At 43.1% G+C, this 16,739-nt stretch overlaps 1 protein-coding gene across 1 annotated transcript in view; it reads right to left on the bottom strand.

Moving 5' to 3' along the window:
- Positions 1 to 1,301: 1,301 nt before the first annotated feature.
- The window catches only part of LOC136808227 (sorting nexin-25-like), a 37,935-nt gene continuing 22,497 nt past the window's right edge, over positions 1,302 to 16,739 (bottom strand). The window contains exons 21-22 of the mRNA XM_067064762.1: positions 1,969 to 2,016; positions 1,302 to 1,653 (exon numbers count right to left, since the gene is read on the bottom strand). Of these exons, the coding sequence (XP_066920863.1) occupies positions 1,384 to 1,653; positions 1,969 to 2,016 (318 nt within the window). The 3' untranslated portion in view covers positions 1,302 to 1,383. The remainder of the gene's footprint in view (positions 1,654 to 1,968; positions 2,017 to 16,739) is intronic.

Genomic DNA, 16,739 nt, shown 5'->3' with positions numbered 1-16,739 from the left:
TTCCCGGGGGAGGGGGGGTGTACTAGGGTAAGATGGGTTACGGGGATGCTCCGCTGGTTAGTGTACCTTTTTTAACCTCCACGAGTCCCAGGTAGGGTCGCAAAAGCACCAAAATAGAAAAATCAGCCCCTCGTAGGGTGCCTATTTTTGGAAAATTTGGGGAAAAAGTTGAAAATTTGAGGACATTTTGGAATTTCAGTCCCATTCAGGGTTAGGCTGCTGGCATCCACTAACGGATTCGTGCTCCTTATACTACATGGGGTTTTGTAGAGGTCTGCGATTCAGACTAATTCAGGGTCACTTTTTTTGCAAATTTCGATTCCCACCTAGGGTCCATTTTTCGAACCTCAGGGAGCACCCCCCGTCGGTCGACAAGGTTAGTACCCCCCCCCCCGGGTCTCTGTTCATATGTTTCACTGTTTCACTGACGTACCTTCACTTGTCCGGTTGCGATAATGATGAGATACTTGGGAACGGGACGGGTACGGCTGAGGTTAGTTATCCGTACATGGAGCAGAAGTCAAATTGCGAGCTATAGAAACAGTCGAAAGATTGGTATCATGTATCAGCCTAGTCCACTGTAATCGTCTCACCGCTTTTTTTGAAACGTGATTCGGTTCATTATTATAGCATTTTGCCTCCAGGGGGCAGGCACTCAAGATTAGGTACCGTACTCTTCCGTAGGTGTGGCTCTAAGCTCTAAGGGGTACGTTTTTCAGGCTTCCCAAAGTTCAATAAGTGAAAGTCAACTGCAGGGGTGTAAGAGTGAGAAAAACAAGGATTTTGGGATATTTTTGGGAAAATGTTTTTTGGCCTTAAAACTTTAAAATTTTGAGACCCAAATAGATATCAAAAATACAATTTTTCAAAACCCTGACAGGCAATGAACCCATAAATTTACGAACTTAGCTGATTGACACAACGGCCTAATAAAGGATAGAGTTTTAAGTATTGAAAATGGAGGTAATGCAAATCGGTTTTTTTGACTTTGTTCAATAGAAAGAAAATATATATATTTCAATAATATTGTCAGTAATTCCGATTCAAAATATTTACAAAATTATAAAAAAAGATTATTTTGATGCGTGTTTCAAATAAAAAATATCAAAAACTATTCAAAAAAGAATCGTAGCTGTATTACCATCAAGGAAAATTTTAGCAAAGAAATATTATTTCAGCCTCGAGGACTTTGTCCACAAAAAGCTAGTAGATTTTGAAATAAATCTCCGTTTAGGATAACGCGTGTCTGATGTAATGTAGAAAGCGATCTTCGAAACTTGTTATTCACGAATATAACTAACTTTGTGGCAAATCACAGTCCTATCCTCTAGACTAAAGATTTTCAAAAGACAGTCAAAAAATAAACACGGTTATCCGAAAATATTATAAATCGAAGATGCCATGTGAAGCATAACGGAATTGCATTGTTCCTCCATCGTTCGCAAACTCCGGTTGTCTCATATCTGAGGAAGGATTCGGTGTGAACGCCAGGTGAGACATCTCTAAGGCTTCGTCAGCATCCATGATGGTTGGACTAAACATTTCGCTTTCACCTTCTGGCTCTTTACGTCCGATCTTCTCATGTAAACTACGCACGACTTCAGGTGAACGAACTTCAGGACAGATTGTAATGATCAGTAGCTCCAAGAAAATCTGTAAGTGAGAAAATATGATGGTTAATAAGTTTTAATAGTTTTAAGCTTTTTTTAGATGTCCGTGCAATACATGGTCCAATTTGATTCGAGTATACAACTTCCAAATTATCAAAAGAACGTCCGAGACCGTTCATCTAGTGTTTATAAAACCCACAGTGGCGATAATCATCACATCAAGATAATTTCCAATAGAATGAAGGATGGAAAATGAAAAAAACTTACCCTCTTGCTGACAGAACCGAATTCCATTTAATGTTAAGGGAGTCCGAAAAATGTAGAAAACAGAAGTTCTTATAGACAGGAATCAACTTACATAGAAGAGATGTTTGTTTGTTCGAATATCTTGAATACCGTCAAATATCTGAAAAGAAAAGGAGATAAAGAAGAGCTGGTAAATAGCTTGTCTGTAATTCATTACTGTAGAGGGCCTGTTGTCATTGTCTTTTCTCATTTGATATTTTTCAAACCGACCGCTGCAATTGAGTTTGTTGAGAGAGGGGAGACGATGAGAGAAGTGTTGCTATTTATAAATCATACTTAATCGCATAGGTCTCCGTACGGGAATATTTTATCAAACAGACAGAGTGTACTACTACGAAGCGATAAAGTGGAGACACACTCTGGTACAGAGTCATAAATCTTTGAACTTCTAATGTTAGGGTTACAACCTCAAAGCAATTCAAGCTCAAATTAATTTCTTTTCCATATCAACGTATTGCCAAGTGTAACATTTCTACTAAGAATAAAGTGAGCGAAATTGACGTCATTTCAAAATTTTCGAAATATTAAAAAAAATATTGACGTCAAATATAATTTTTGGAAATGTCAAAAAACTTTTTTGAGAAGAAAAATCAAACTTGGCTACGACCTTAGAATACACAGTTAGACGCAGGAGATGTTGGCACTAATCGTAAGTATCTTTAAATACATTTGTATTTTCCAGTAGGAAAAGAATTCGGGAAAAATGACAAAAAAGTTTGTTTCAGGCCATACTAAAACGAGAGGAAAACTACTTTGAATCATTGATATTATTAGCATTAAAAATTACAGGGGTATTGTAGTCTGTTCGCACTAGAAAGAATAGTTGGGAAAGCGACAAAACTATTGATAAAGCTTGCGCTATTCTAATTTTTCTCCCTTCCTGAATTTCCTCAAAATCTTTCAGGACTTTTTCTTTTATTTGCTTGTAGAGGTCATGTCTCAATTTTAAAAGCATACTTGCTTAAATCTAACAACGCTTAAGAGAACACTAAGCAATATTTTAACATTATTTTTAATAATTTGGATTATAATTAGTGGAAGGTTTACCTTTACAGTAACAAATTAGGGATAAAACAGGAAAAGGTAAGAACGTGCTTTGAAATCGAAAAAATGTTCTAAAGTGCTTGTAGATTTGTAACTAACTATAAAACTATAAGATTTGACTACTGTACTACAGTAATTTTATCATCGTAAGCTTTTGGAGTCAAAATTCACATTTTGGAAAGTGTAAAAAATATGTAAAAAGAAACAAACACCCCCTGTGTCGCAGCACAGCTGGGATGAAATGGAGATAGAGATTTTATTGTTCTAAAGTCAAAAAGACCAGTGGGGATGGTTTTGGAGTGCAATTTTTCCATTGAATTTAAATGGGGCTGAGATTGTAGGCTACCCTACAATCCCCTACAATACCCTTGGCACCTAGGACAAAATTTCGGCCGAATTTCCCAGTGAAACGAGGGTTACACCGGGTCTGTGACACAGGGGTGTTAAAAAATACCTCAAATTTTAAGTTAGGAGAGAATATCTGTTTTCTAAATTAAGATCCTAGGCACTTTAGGGCATTTGTTCTGCCTCAGGAAATCAAAACATGCCCAAAGTTTTGCGTGGGTATATTTTTCATTGGGATGAATTTTTTCGGGGATTGAATTTCGCAGTTAACCACATCCGCAAAATTTTCAGAAATGAATTTTTTTTGGAAAAGGGCAGAAACATTGAAATAAACATTTTCCAGGAAAAATGAACAAAAACTTTTTTAAGAGTCGTGATTTTGGAATGGAGATGAAGTATGTATTACATATCGCAAACGATAAATTCGAATTTCGAAAAACGATGAAAATAGATCGCGGGTCGGAAAAAGTTTTTACCGGGAATTTAATCTCGTTGAAGGGCACTTTAAAAACTCTCGATCGGACCTAACTTCGCTGATGCCACCCAAATCCGTAAAATCCGCGAAATTTAATCCCCGCAAAAATTTATCTTATTAAAGTATTTACTTGTCTGACTTTGAGAAAGGACGGTAGATTTAGACTAGTAAACTAGTCGTTGAAAACAGACCCATATACAAAAAATTCAAGCTCCAGATAAAAAGAATCGAAGAGGTGAGGTTGCGTGTCTTTTCTGAATTTCAACGACTAGAAGCTTCTTCCCTCAAAAAACGTTGTTTAATTTTACAACCTTTTTTAGGTTTTTGAGAATCCATTCAACTTTTTTGACTAAATGATATTTCATAGTAACATTAACATGGGAACATATAAATAAATAAGCATTTCTAAAAACGAAATAAACAGAAAAAAAAATAAATGCAATCCCGCACGGATGAGACATACAGAAATCGGTATGTCTATCCTTACGATTTAGGTGAAGAAAAAAAGGCCTCGGAAGTAGCTTCTAGTCGGTTATTTTCCTTTTCTCTCAAGCGCGCTGAATATTTAATTAGTGCTTACATCATTTGATTGACAGTTTTATTATAAGGTTATAAGTAATAACCGACTAGTTTACTAGTCTACGGTAGATTATAAGAAAATCGTAACAGAGCATGAATCCCTTGAAAAAGATTGACAATTTCAAAACTCATAAAAAAATTCTTTCTAAAAAAGAAGTAACTTCCATTTTGGTTTTTTGAAAGTTCTTAAAAAAGTGACGTAACCAATATTGAATTTTGACGTCAAATACTATTACCTGATTTAAAAAGAGACAATATTTAACTGATTAAAAAAAAAACTGATTTAAAAGAAACAACAAGACGAGGACACTGAGGACACAAAAATGAAAATGCCGCTGAGAACGTATGATTCAAATGAATTTGGAAGTTCGATCAAAGACTAGGAGAAAAGAATATGCGAGAAGCTTGAAACATGCAATTACAAAAGTGTGAAAAAGGTATTGATTTAAAAGGGCTTTCCTTTAAGAGTAATAAGAATAGAAAGGGTAAGTTATTGAATGGAAGTCTCTTTATTCAATAAACTTTAAATAACCTATGCACTCATAAATCATTGGGCACAAGGGAATGAGAATGAAAAAAAGGGAAACAGTAGAACAGGTAGACAACTAGGGAAGTATAGGAAAGAAACGGAAACAGAAACGGAAAGAAAGGGAAAGAGAATAAAGGCAAAGAGGAGAAAGGAAGAGGGAGGAAGTCCAGAAAATGAGTACGGAAAAAGAGTAAAGAAACAAGAAGGTAAAGGATAGGAAGGGAGGGAAAATGAAAATGAAAATACAGAGGAAAGGGCAAGAATGGAGGGGGAAAAGAGGGGAAAAGGAAAAGAAAGGAAATAAACCTATACGAAAGGTAGGAAAGGAAAATTAAAATACAAAAACAAAAGGAATACAGGAAACGAGGAAGAAGTGAATATGAAGAGATAGGATGGAGACACAATGAAAGGGAAGGAGAAAAAACGCAAGGATAGAAAAGGAACAGGGATGGGATTAAGGAAAGGATTACGGATATGGAGAGTTTAAAGAGAAGAAGGAAAGGATTAGGCTGCACACATCCCCTCTGATAAGTTTTGATATATCAAAACTAATTTGGGGATGCATGCAGCCTAGGAAAGAATAGGAAGGGAAGGGAAATTGAAACAAAAGATTACGAAGGAAACAAATACAGAAGTGGAGGAAGGAAACGAGAAAGAAAAAATAGAAAGGAAAGGGAAGGAAAGGAAGGCAATGAAAACGGAAGGAGATGCAAAGGAAACAATTACGAAAGGTATAAGGGAATGGTAGTAGCTCGAAAGGGTAGGAGAAAAAAACGCATAGAGAGGAAGGGAACAGAGAAGACATTAAGGAAAGAAGTAAAGAAGGAGTGTGGGGAAACGGGAAGGAAATGAAAAGAAAGGATAGAAAGGAAGGGAAGGAATGCAGAAAGAAAGTAAGGAAATGAACATGAAGGAATACGAAGGAAACGAATACGGAAAGGGGGAAAGGAAACGTGAAAGAAAGGGGAAAAAAGGGATATGAACACAACGGGGTATGGTAGGATGGAAGTTGGTAGATGATGGAAACTGGTCTATAAAGTCAGTGACTGATGGAGACTGGTCTATGAAACCAGTAGCCGATGGAGACTGGTCTATGAAGTCGGTAACTGAAGGAGACTGGTCTATGAAGTCAGAAGCCGATGGATACTGGTCTATGAAGTCAGTGGCTGATGGAGACTGGTCTATGAAGTCAGTAGCCGATGGAGACTGGTCTATGAAGTCAATAGCTGACAGAGACTGGTCTATATGGTCGGTAACTGATGGAGACTGCTCTATGAAGTCAGTAGCCGATGGAGACTGGTCTATGAAGTCGGTGGCCGATCAAGACTGGTCTATGAAGTCGGTAGCCGATGGAAACTGGTCTATGAAGTCAATAGCTGACAGAGACTGGTCTATGAGGTCGGTAGCTGATGGGGACTGGTTTATGAAGTCAGTGGCTGATGGAGACTGGTTAATGAAGTCAGTGGCTGATGGAGACTGGTTTATGAAGTCAGCGGCTGATGGAGACTGCTCTATAAAATCGGTAGCCGATGGAGACTGGTCTATGAAGTCAGTGGCCGATGGAGACTGGTCTATGAAGTCAGTGAATGATGGAGACTGGTCTATGAAGTCAGCGGCTGATGGAGACTTGTCTATGAAGTCGGTAGCCGATGGAGACTGGTCTATGAAGTCGGTAGCTGATGGAGACTGGTTTATGAAGTCAGTGGCTGATGGAGACTGGAAACGAGCGAGAGGGAAGAGGAAAAAGAGGAAGGAAGGGAAGGGAAATGACAGTATAAGACAGAAACGAATACAGCAAGTGGGAAAGTAGGGAATTCGAAAGGATAGCAAGGAAACAGAAAGGGTAGGAGAAAAAAACGCAAGGAGAGGAAGGGAACAGGGAAGACATTAAGGAAAGAAGTAAAGAAGGAGCGTGGGGAAACGAGAAGGAAAGGAAAAGAAAGGATATAAAGGGAAAGTAGGGAATGAGGAAGGAAAGGAAGGAAATAAACAGGAAGAAAATGAAAAAAAGAAGATAGGAAGGAAACAAGAAATAAAGATAGAAAGGGAAGGGAAGGAATGCGGAAGGAAAGCAAGGAAATGAACATGAAGGAATACAAAGGAAACAAAACGGAAAGGGAGAAAGGAAACTTGAAAGAAAGGGGAAAAAAGGGATATGAACACAAAGGGATATGGTAGGATGGAAGTTGGTAGCTGATAAAGACTGGTCTATGAAGTCAGTGGCCGATGGAGACTGGTCTATGAAGTCGGTAACTGAAGAAGACTGGTCTATGAGGTCGGTAACTGATGGAGACTGGTCTATGAAGTCAGTAGCCGATGGAGACTGGTCTATGAAGTTGGTAGCTGATAAAGACTGGTCTATGAAGTCAGTGGCCGATGGAGACTGGTCTATGAAGTCGGTAACTGAAGAAGACTGGTCTATGAGGTCGGTAGCTGATGGAGACTGGTCTATGAAGTCAGTAGCCGATGGAGACTGGTCTATAAAGTCAGTAGCTGATGGAAACTGGTCTATTAAGTCAGTGGCCGATGGAGACTGGTCTATGAAGTCGGTAGCTGATGGACACTGGTCTATGAAGTCGGTAACTGATGGAGACTGGTCTATGAAGTCGGTAACCGATGGAGACTGGTCTATGAAGTCGGTAGCTGATCGAGACTGGTCTATGAAGTCAGTGGCCGATGGAGACTGGTCTATGAAGTCAGTGGCCGATGGAGACTGGTCTATAAAGTCGGTAACTGATGGAGACTGGTCAATTAAGTCAGTGGCCGATGGAGACTGGTCTATGAAACTGTAACCGACGGAGACTTGCCTATGAACTATGTAGCCGACGGAGACTGGTCTATGAGGTCGGTAACTAATGGAGACTGGTCTATGAAATCGGTAGCCGATGAAGACTGGTCTATGAAGTCGGTAGCTCGAAAGGGTAGGAGAAAAAAACGCATAGATAGGAAGGGAACAGGGAAAATATCCAGGAAAGAAGTAAAGAAGGAGTGTGGGGAATCGTGAAGGAAAGGAAAAGAAGGAATGGAAAGGGAAATGAAGGAATGCAGAAGGAAAGGAAGGAAATAAACAGGAGGAAATGAAAACGGAAGGGGAGGGAGGAAACGAAATATAAAGATAGTAAGGGAAGGGGAGGAATGCGGAAGGAAAGTAAGGAAATGAACATGAAGGAATACGAAGGAAACGAATACGGAAAGGGAGAAAGGAAACGTGAAAGAAAGGGGAAAAAAGGGATGTGAACACAACGGGGTATGGTAGGATGGAAGTTGGTAGATGATGGAGACTGGTCTATAAAGTCAGTGACTGATGGAGACTGGTCTATGAAATCAGTAGCCGATGGAGACTGGTCTATGAAGTCGGTAACCGAAGGAGACTGGTCTATTAAGTCAGAAGCCGATGGAGACTGGTCTATGAAGTCAGTGGCTGATGGAGACTGGTCTATGAAGTCAGTAGCCGATGGAGACTGGTCTATGAAGTCAATAGCTGACAGAGACTGGTCTATGAGGTCGGTAACTGATGGAAACTGCTCAATGAAATCAGTAGCCGATGGAGACTGGTCTATGAAGTCGGTGGCCGATCAAGACTGGTCTATGAAGTCGATAGCCGATGGAGACTGGTCTATGAAGTCAATAGCTGACAGAGACTGGTCTATGAGGTCGGTAGCTGATGGGGACTGGTTTATGAAGTCAGTGGCTGATGGAGACTGGTTAATGAAGTCAGTGGCTGATGGAGACTGGTTTATGAAGTCAGCGGCTGATGGAGATTGGTCTATGAAATCGGTAGCCGATGGAGACTGGTCTATGAAATCGGTAGCCGATGGAGACTGGTCTATGAAGTCAGTGGCCGATGGAGACTGGTTTATGAAGTCAGTAGCTGATGGAGACTAGTCTATGAAGTCAGCGGCTGGTGGACACTGGTCTATGAAGTCGGTAGTCGATGGAGACTAGTCTATGAAGTCGGTAGCTGATGGAGACTGGTTTATGAAGTCAGTGGCTGATGGAGACTGGAAACGAACGAGAGGGAAGAGTAAAAAGAGGAAGGAAGGGAAGGGAAATGACAGTATAAGACAGAAACGAATACAGCAAGTGGGAAAGTAGGGAATTCGAAAGGATAGCAAGGAAACAGAAAGGGTAGGAGAAAAAAACGCAAGGAGAGGAAGGGAACAGGGAAGACATTAAGGAAAGAAGTAAAGAAGGAGTGTGGGGAAACGAGAAGGAAAGGAAAAGAAAGGATATAAAGGGAAAGTAGGGAATGAGGAAGGAAAGGAAGGAAATAAACAGGAAGAAAATGAAAACGGAAGAATAGGAAGGAAACAAGAAATAAAGATAGAAAAGGAAGGGAAGGAATGCGGAAGGAAAGCAAGGAAATGAACATGAAGGAATACAAAGGAAACAAAACGGAAAGGGAGAAAGGAAACTTGAAAGAAAGGGGAAAAAAGGGATATGAACACAAAGGGATATGGTAGGATGGAAGTTGGTAGCTGATAAAGACTGGTCTATGAAGTCAGTGGCCGATGGAGACTGGTCTATGAAGTCGGTAACTGAAGAAGACTGGTCTATGAGGTCGGTAACTGATGGAGACTGGTCTATGAAGTCAGTAGCCGGTGGAGACTGGTCTATGAAGTCGGTAACTGAAGAAGACTGGTCTATGAGGTCGGTAACTGATGGAGACTGGTCTATGAAGTCAGTAGCCGATGAAGACTGGTTTATGAAGTCAGTAGCTGACGGAGACTGGTCTATGAAGTCGGTAGCTGATGGAGAGTGGTTTATTAAGTCAGTAGCTGATGGAGACTGGTCTATGAAGTCAGTAGCCGGTGGAGACTGGTCTATGAAGTCAGTAGCTGATGAAGACTGGTTTATGAAGTCAGTAGCTGATGGAGACTGGTCTATGAAGTCGGTAACCGATAAAGACTGGTCTATGAAGTCGGTAACTGAAGGAGACTGGTCTATGAAGTCGGTAACTGATGGAGACTGGTTTATGAAGTCGGTAGCCGATGGAGACTGGTCTATGAAGTCGGTAGCTGATGGAAACTGGTCTAGGAAGTCAGTGGCCGACGGAGACTGGTTTATGAAGTCAGTAGCTGACGGAGACTGGTCTAAGAAAGTCAGTGGCTGATGGAGACTGGTCTATGAAGTCGCTAACTGAAGGAGACTGGTCTATGAAGTCGGTAGCTGATAGAGACTGGTCTATGAAGTCGGTAGCTGATGGAGACTGGTCTATGAAGTCAGTGGCCGATGGAGACTGGTCTATGAAGTCAGTGGCCGATGGAGACTGGTCTATGAAGTCGGTAGCTGATCGAGACTGGTCTATGAAGTCAGTAGCTGATAGAGACTGGTCTATAAAGTCGGTAACTGATGGAGACTGGTCAATTAAGTCAGTGGCCGATGGAGACTGGTCTATGAAACTGTAACCGACGGAGACTTGCCTATGAACTATGTAGCCGACGGAGACTGGTCTATGAGGTCGGTAACTAATGGAGACTGGTCTATGAAATCGGTAGCCGATGAAGACTGGTCTATGAAGTCGGTAGCTCGAAAGGGTAGGAGAAAAAAACGCATAGATAGGAAGGGAACAGGGAAAATATCCAGGAAAGAAGTAAAGAAGGAGTGTGGGGAAACGTGAAGGAAAGGAAAAGAAGGAATGGAAAGGGAAATGAAAGAATGCAGAAGGAAAGGAAGGAAATAAACAGGAAGGAAATGAAAACGGAAGGGGAGGGAGGAAACGAAATATAAAGATAGTAAGGGAAGGGGAGGAATGCGGAAGGAAAGTAAGGAAATGAACATGAAGGAATACGAAGGAAACGAATACGGAAAGGGAGAAAGGAAACGTGAAAGAAAGGGGAAAAAAGGGATATGAACACAACGGGGTATGGTAGGATGGAAGTTGGTAGATGATGGAGACTGGTCTATAAAGTCAGTGACTGATGGAGACTGGTCTATGAAATCAGTAGCCGATGGAGACTGGTCTATGAAGTCGGTAACGGAAGGAGACTGGTCTATTAAGTCAGAAGCCGATGGAGACTGGTCTATGAAGTCAGTGGCTGATGGAGACTGGTCTATGAAGTCAGTAGCCGATGGAGACTGGTCTATGAAGTCAATAGCTGACAGAGACTGGTCTATGAGGTCGGTAACTGATGGAAACTGCTCAATGAAATCAGTAGCCGATGGAGACTGGTCTATGAAGTCGGTGGCCGATCAAGACTGGTCTATGAAGTCGATAGCCGATGGAGACTGGTCTATGAAGTCAATAGCTGACAGAGACTGGTCTATGAGGTCGGTAGCTGATGGGGACTGGTTTATGAAGTCAGTGGCTGATGGAGACTGGTTAATGAAGTCAGTGGCTGATGGAGACTGGTTTATGAAGTCAGCGGCTGATGGAGATTGGTCTATGAAATCGGTAGCCGATGGAGACTGGTCTATGAAATCGGTAGCCGATGGAGACTGGTCTATGAAGTCAGTGGCCGATGGAGACTGGTTTATGAAGTCAGTAGCTGATGGAGACTAGTCTATGAAGTCAGCGGCTGATGGACACTGGTCTATGAAGTCGGTAGTCGATGGAGACTAGTCTATGAAGTCGGTAGCTGATGGAGACTGGTTTATGAAGTCAGTGGCTGATGGAGACTGGAAACGAACGAGAGGGAAGAGGAAAAAGAGGAAGGAAGGGAAGGGAAATGACAGTATAAGACAGAAACGAATACAGCAAGTGGGAAAGTAGGGAATTCGAAAGGATAGCAAGGAAACAGAAAGGGTAGGAGAAAAAAACGCAAGGAGAGGAAGGGAACAGGGAAGACATTAAGGAAAGAAGTAAAGAAGGAGTGTGGGGAAACGAGAAGGAAAGGAAAAGAAAGGATATAAAGGGAAAGTAGGGAATGAGGAAGGAAAGGAAGGAAATAAACAGGAAGAAAATGAAAACGGAAGAATAGGAAGGAAACAAGAAATAAAGATAGAAAAGGGAGGGAAGGAATGCGGAAGGAAAGCAAGGAAATGAACATGAAGGAATACAAAGGAAACAAAACGGAAAGGGAGAAAGGAAACTTGAAAGAAAGGGGAAAAAAGGGATATGAACACAAAGGGATATGGTAGGATGGAAGTTGGTAGCTGATAAAGACTGGTCTATGAAGTCAGTGGCCGATGGAGACTGGTCTATGAAGTCGGTAACTGAAGAAGACTGGTCTATGAGGTCGGTAACTGATGGAGACTGGTCTATTAAGTCAGTAGCCGGTGGAGACTGGTCTATGAAGTTAGTAGCCGATGAAGACTGGTCTATGAAGTCAGTAGCTGACGGAGACTGGTCTATGAAGTCAGTAGCCGATGGAGACTGGTTAATGAAGTCAGTGGCTGATGGAGACTGGTCTATGAAGTCGGTAACCGATAAAGACTGGTCTATGAAGTCGGTAACTGAAGGAGACTGGTCTATGAAGTCGGTAACTGATGGAGACTGGTTTATGAAGTCGGTAGCCGATGGAGACTGGTCTATGAAGTCGGTAGCTGATGGAAACTGGTCTAGGAAGTCAGTGGCCAACGGAGACTGGTTTATGAAGTCAGTAGCTGACGAAGACTGGTCTAAGAAAGTCAGTGGCTGATGGAGACTGGTCTATGAGGTCGGTAGCTGACTGAGACTGGTCTATGAAGTAGGTGGCCAACAGAGACTGGTTATGAAGTCGGTAGCTGACGGAGACTGGTCTATAAAGTCGGTAGCTGATGGAGACTAGTTTATGAAGTCAGTGGCTGATGGAGACTGGTTTATGAAGTCAGTAGCTGACGGAGACTGGTCTGTGAAGTCAGTAGCTGATGGAGACTGGTTTATGAAGTCAGTGGCTGATGGAGACTGGTTAATGAAGTCAGTTGCTGATGGAGCCTGGTCTATGAAATCGGTAGCCGATGGAGACTGGTCTATGAAGTCAGTGGCCGATGGAGACTGGTCTATGAAGTCAGTGACTGATGGAGACTGGTCTACGAGGATAGCGGCTGATGGAGGCTGGTCTATGAAGTCGGTAGCCGACGGAGACTTGTCTATGAAGTCAGTAGCTGACGGAGACTGGTCTATGAAGTCAGTAGCTGATGGAGACTGGTTATGAAGTCGGTAGCTGACGAAGACTAGTTTATGAAGTCAGTAGCTGATGGAGACTGGTTTATGATGTCAGTGGCTGATGGAGACTGGTTAATGAAGTCAGTAGCTGATGGAGACTGGTCTATGAAGTCAGTGACTGATGGAGACTGGTCTATGAAGTCAGCAGCTGATGGAAACTGTTCTATGAGGTCGGTAGCTGACTGAGACTGGTCTATGAAGTCAGCAGCTGACGGAGACTGGTTTATGAAGTCAGTAGCTGACGGAGACTGGTCTATGAAGTCAGTAGCCGATGGAGACTGGTCTATGAAGTCGGTAACTGATGGAGAGTGGTTTATGAAGTCGGTAGCCAATGGAGACTGGTTTATGAAGTCAGTAGCTGACGGAGACTGGTCTATGAAGTCAGTAGCTGACGGAGATTGGTTTATGAAGTCGGTAACTGAAGGAGACTGGTCTATGAAATCAGTAGCCGATGGAGACTGGTCTATGAAGTCGGTAACTGATGGAGAGTGGTTTATGAAGTTGGTAGCCGATGGAGACTGGTCTATGAAGTCAGTGGCCGACGGAGACTTGCCTATGAAGTCAGTGGCTGATGGAGACTGGTTTATGAAGTCAGTGGCCGATGGAGACTTGCCTATGAAGGCAGTGACTGATGGAGACTGGTCTATGAAGTCAGCAGCTGATGGAAACTGGTCTATGAGGTCGGTAGCTGACTGAGACTGGTCTATGAAGTAGGTGGCCGACAGAGACTGGTCTATGAAGTTGGTGTCCGACAGAGACTGGTCTATGAGGTCGGTAGCTGACGGAGACTAGTTTATGAAGTCAGTAGCTGACGGAGACTGGTTTATGAAGTCAGTGGCTGATGGAGACTGGTAAATGAAGTCAGTAGCTGATGGAGACTGGTCTATGAAGTCAGTGACTGATGGAGACTGGTCTATGAAGTCAGCAGCTGATGGAAACTGGTCTATGAAGTCGGTAGCCGACGGGACTTGTCTATTAAGTCTGCAGCCTATGGAGACTGGTTAATGAAGTCAGTGGCCGACGGAGACTGGTTTATGAAGTCGGTAGCCGATGGAGACTGGTTTATGAAGTCAGTAGCTGACGGAGACTGGTCTATGAAGTCAGTAGCTGACGGAGACTAGTTTATGAAGTTGGTAGCCGATGGAGACTGGTTTATGAAGTCAGTAGCTGACGGAGACTGGTCTATGAAGTCAGTAGCTGACGGAGATTGGTTATGAAGTCGGTAGCCAATGGAGACTGGTTTATGAAGTCAGTAGCTGACGGAGACTGGTCTATGAAGTCAGTAGCTGACGGAGACTAGTTATGAAGTTGGTAGCCGATGGAGACTGTTTATGAAGTCAGTAGCTGACGGAGACTGGTCTATGAAGTCAGTAGCTGACGGAGATTGGTTTATGAAGTCGGTAGCCAATGGAGACTGGTTTATGAAGTCAGTAGCTGACGGAGACTGGTCTATGAAATCAGTAGCTGACGGAGACTGGTCTATGAAGTCGGTAACTGATGGAGAGTGGTTTATGAAGTTGGTAGCCGATGGAGACTGGTCTATGAAGTCAGTGGCCGACGGAGACTTGCCTATGAAGTCAGTGGCTGATGGAGACTGGTTTATGAAGTCAGTGGCAGACGGAGACTTGGCTATGAAGGCAGTGACTGATGGAGACTGGTCTATGAAGTCAGCAGCTGATGGAAACTGGTCTATGAGGTCGGTAGCTGACTGAGACTGGTCTATGAAGTAGGTGGCCGACAGAGACTGGTCTATGAAGTTGGTGTCCGACAGAGACTGGTCTATGAGGTCGGTAGCTGACGGAGACTAGTTTATGAAGTCAGTAGCTGACGAGACTGGTTTATGAAGTCGGTAGCTGATGGAGACTGGTTAATGAAGTCAGTAGCTGATGGAGACTGGTCTATGAAGTCAGTGGCTGATGGAGACTGGTTAATGAAGTCAGTAGCTGATGGAGACTGGTCTATGAAGTCAGTGACTGATGGAGACTGGTCTATGAAGTCAGCAGCTGATGGAAACTGGTCTATGAAGTCGGTAGCCGACGGAGACTTGTCTATTAAGTCTGCAGCCTATGGAGACTGGTTAATGAAGTCAGTGGCCGACGGAGACTGGTTTATGAAGTCGGTAGCCGATGGAGACTGGTTTATGAAGTCAGTAGCCGATGGAGACTGGTCTATGAAGTCAGTAGCTGACGGAGACTAGTTTATGAAGTTGGTAGCCGATGGAGACTGGTCTATGAAATCGGTAGCCGATGGAGACTGGTCTATGAAGTCGGTAACTGATGGAGAGTGGTTTATGAAGTCGGTAGCCGATGGAGACTGGTTTATGAAGTCAGTAGCTGACGGAGACTGGTCTATGAAGTCAGTAGCTGACGGAGATTGGTTTATGAAGTCGGTAACTGAAGGAGACTGGTCTATGAAATCGGTAGCCGACGGAGACTGGTCTATGAAGTCGGTAACTGATGGAGAGTGGTTTATGAAGTCGGTAGCCGATGGAGACTGGTTTATGAAGTCAGTAGCTGACGGAGACTGGTCTATGAAGTCAGTAGCTGACGGAGATTGGTTTATGAAGTCGGTACTGAAGGAGACTGGTCTATGAAATCAGTAGCCGATGGAGACTGGTCTATGAAGTCGGTAACTGATGGAGAGTGGTTTATTAAGTTGGTAGCCGATGGAGACTGGTCTATGAAGTCAGTGGCCGACGGAGACTTGCCTATGAAGTCAGTGGCTGATGGAGACTGGTTTATGAAGTCAGTGGCCGACGGAGACTTGCCTATGAAGGCAGTGACTGATGGAGACTGGTCTATGAAGTCAGCAGCTGATGGAAACTGGTCTATGAGGTCGGTAGCTGACTGAGACTGGTCTATGAAGTAGGTGGCCGACAGAGACTGGTCTATGAAGTTGGTGTCCGACAGAGACTGGTCTATGAGGTCGGTAGCTGACGGAGACTAGTTTATGAAGTCAGTAGCTGACGGAGACTGGTTTATGAAGTCAGTGGCTGATGGAGAACTGGTTAATGAAGTCAGTAGCTGATGGAGACTGGTCTATGAAGTCAGTGACTGATGGAGACTGGTCTATGAAGTCAGCAGCTGATGGAAACTGGTCTATGAAGTCGGTAGCCGACGGAGACTTGTCTATTAAGTCTGCAGCCTATGGAGACTGGTTAATGAAGTCAGTGGCCGACGGAGACTGGTTTATGAAGTCGGTAGCCGATGGAGACTGGTTTATGAAGTCAGTAGCTGACGGAGACTGGTCTATGAAGTCAGTAGCTGACGGAGACTAGTTTATGAAGTTGGTAGCCGATGGAGACTGGTTTATGAAGTCAGTAGCTGACGGAGACTGGTCTATGAAGTCAGTAGCTGACGGAGATTGGTTTATGAAGTCGGTAGCCAATGGAGACTGGTTTATGAAGTCAGTAGCTGACGGAGACTGGTCTATGAAGTCAGTAGCTGACGGAGACTAGTTTATGAAGTTGGTAGCCGATGGAGACTGGTTTATGAAGTCAGTAGCTGACGGAGACTGGTCTATGAAGTCAGTAGCTGACGGAGATTGGTTTATGAAGTCGGTAGCCAATGGAGATGGTTTATGAAGTCAGTAGCTGACGGAGACTGGTCTATGAAGTCAGTAGCTGACGGAGACTAGTTTATGAAGTTGGTAGCCGATGGAGACTGGTTTATTAAGTCGGTAACTGATGGAGAGTGGTTTATGAAGTCGGTAGCCGATGGAGACTGGTCTATGAAGTCGGTAACTGATGGAGAGTGGTTTATGAAG

Source organism: Clytia hemisphaerica, unplaced genomic scaffold, assembly GCF_902728285.1.
Source record: "Clytia hemisphaerica strain Z4C2 unplaced genomic scaffold, Clytia hemisphaerica genome assembly, whole genome shotgun sequence".
Taxonomy (NCBI): domain Eukaryota; kingdom Metazoa; phylum Cnidaria; class Hydrozoa; order Leptothecata; family Clytiidae; genus Clytia; species Clytia hemisphaerica.
This window is presented reverse-complemented; position numbering and strand designations above follow the sequence as displayed.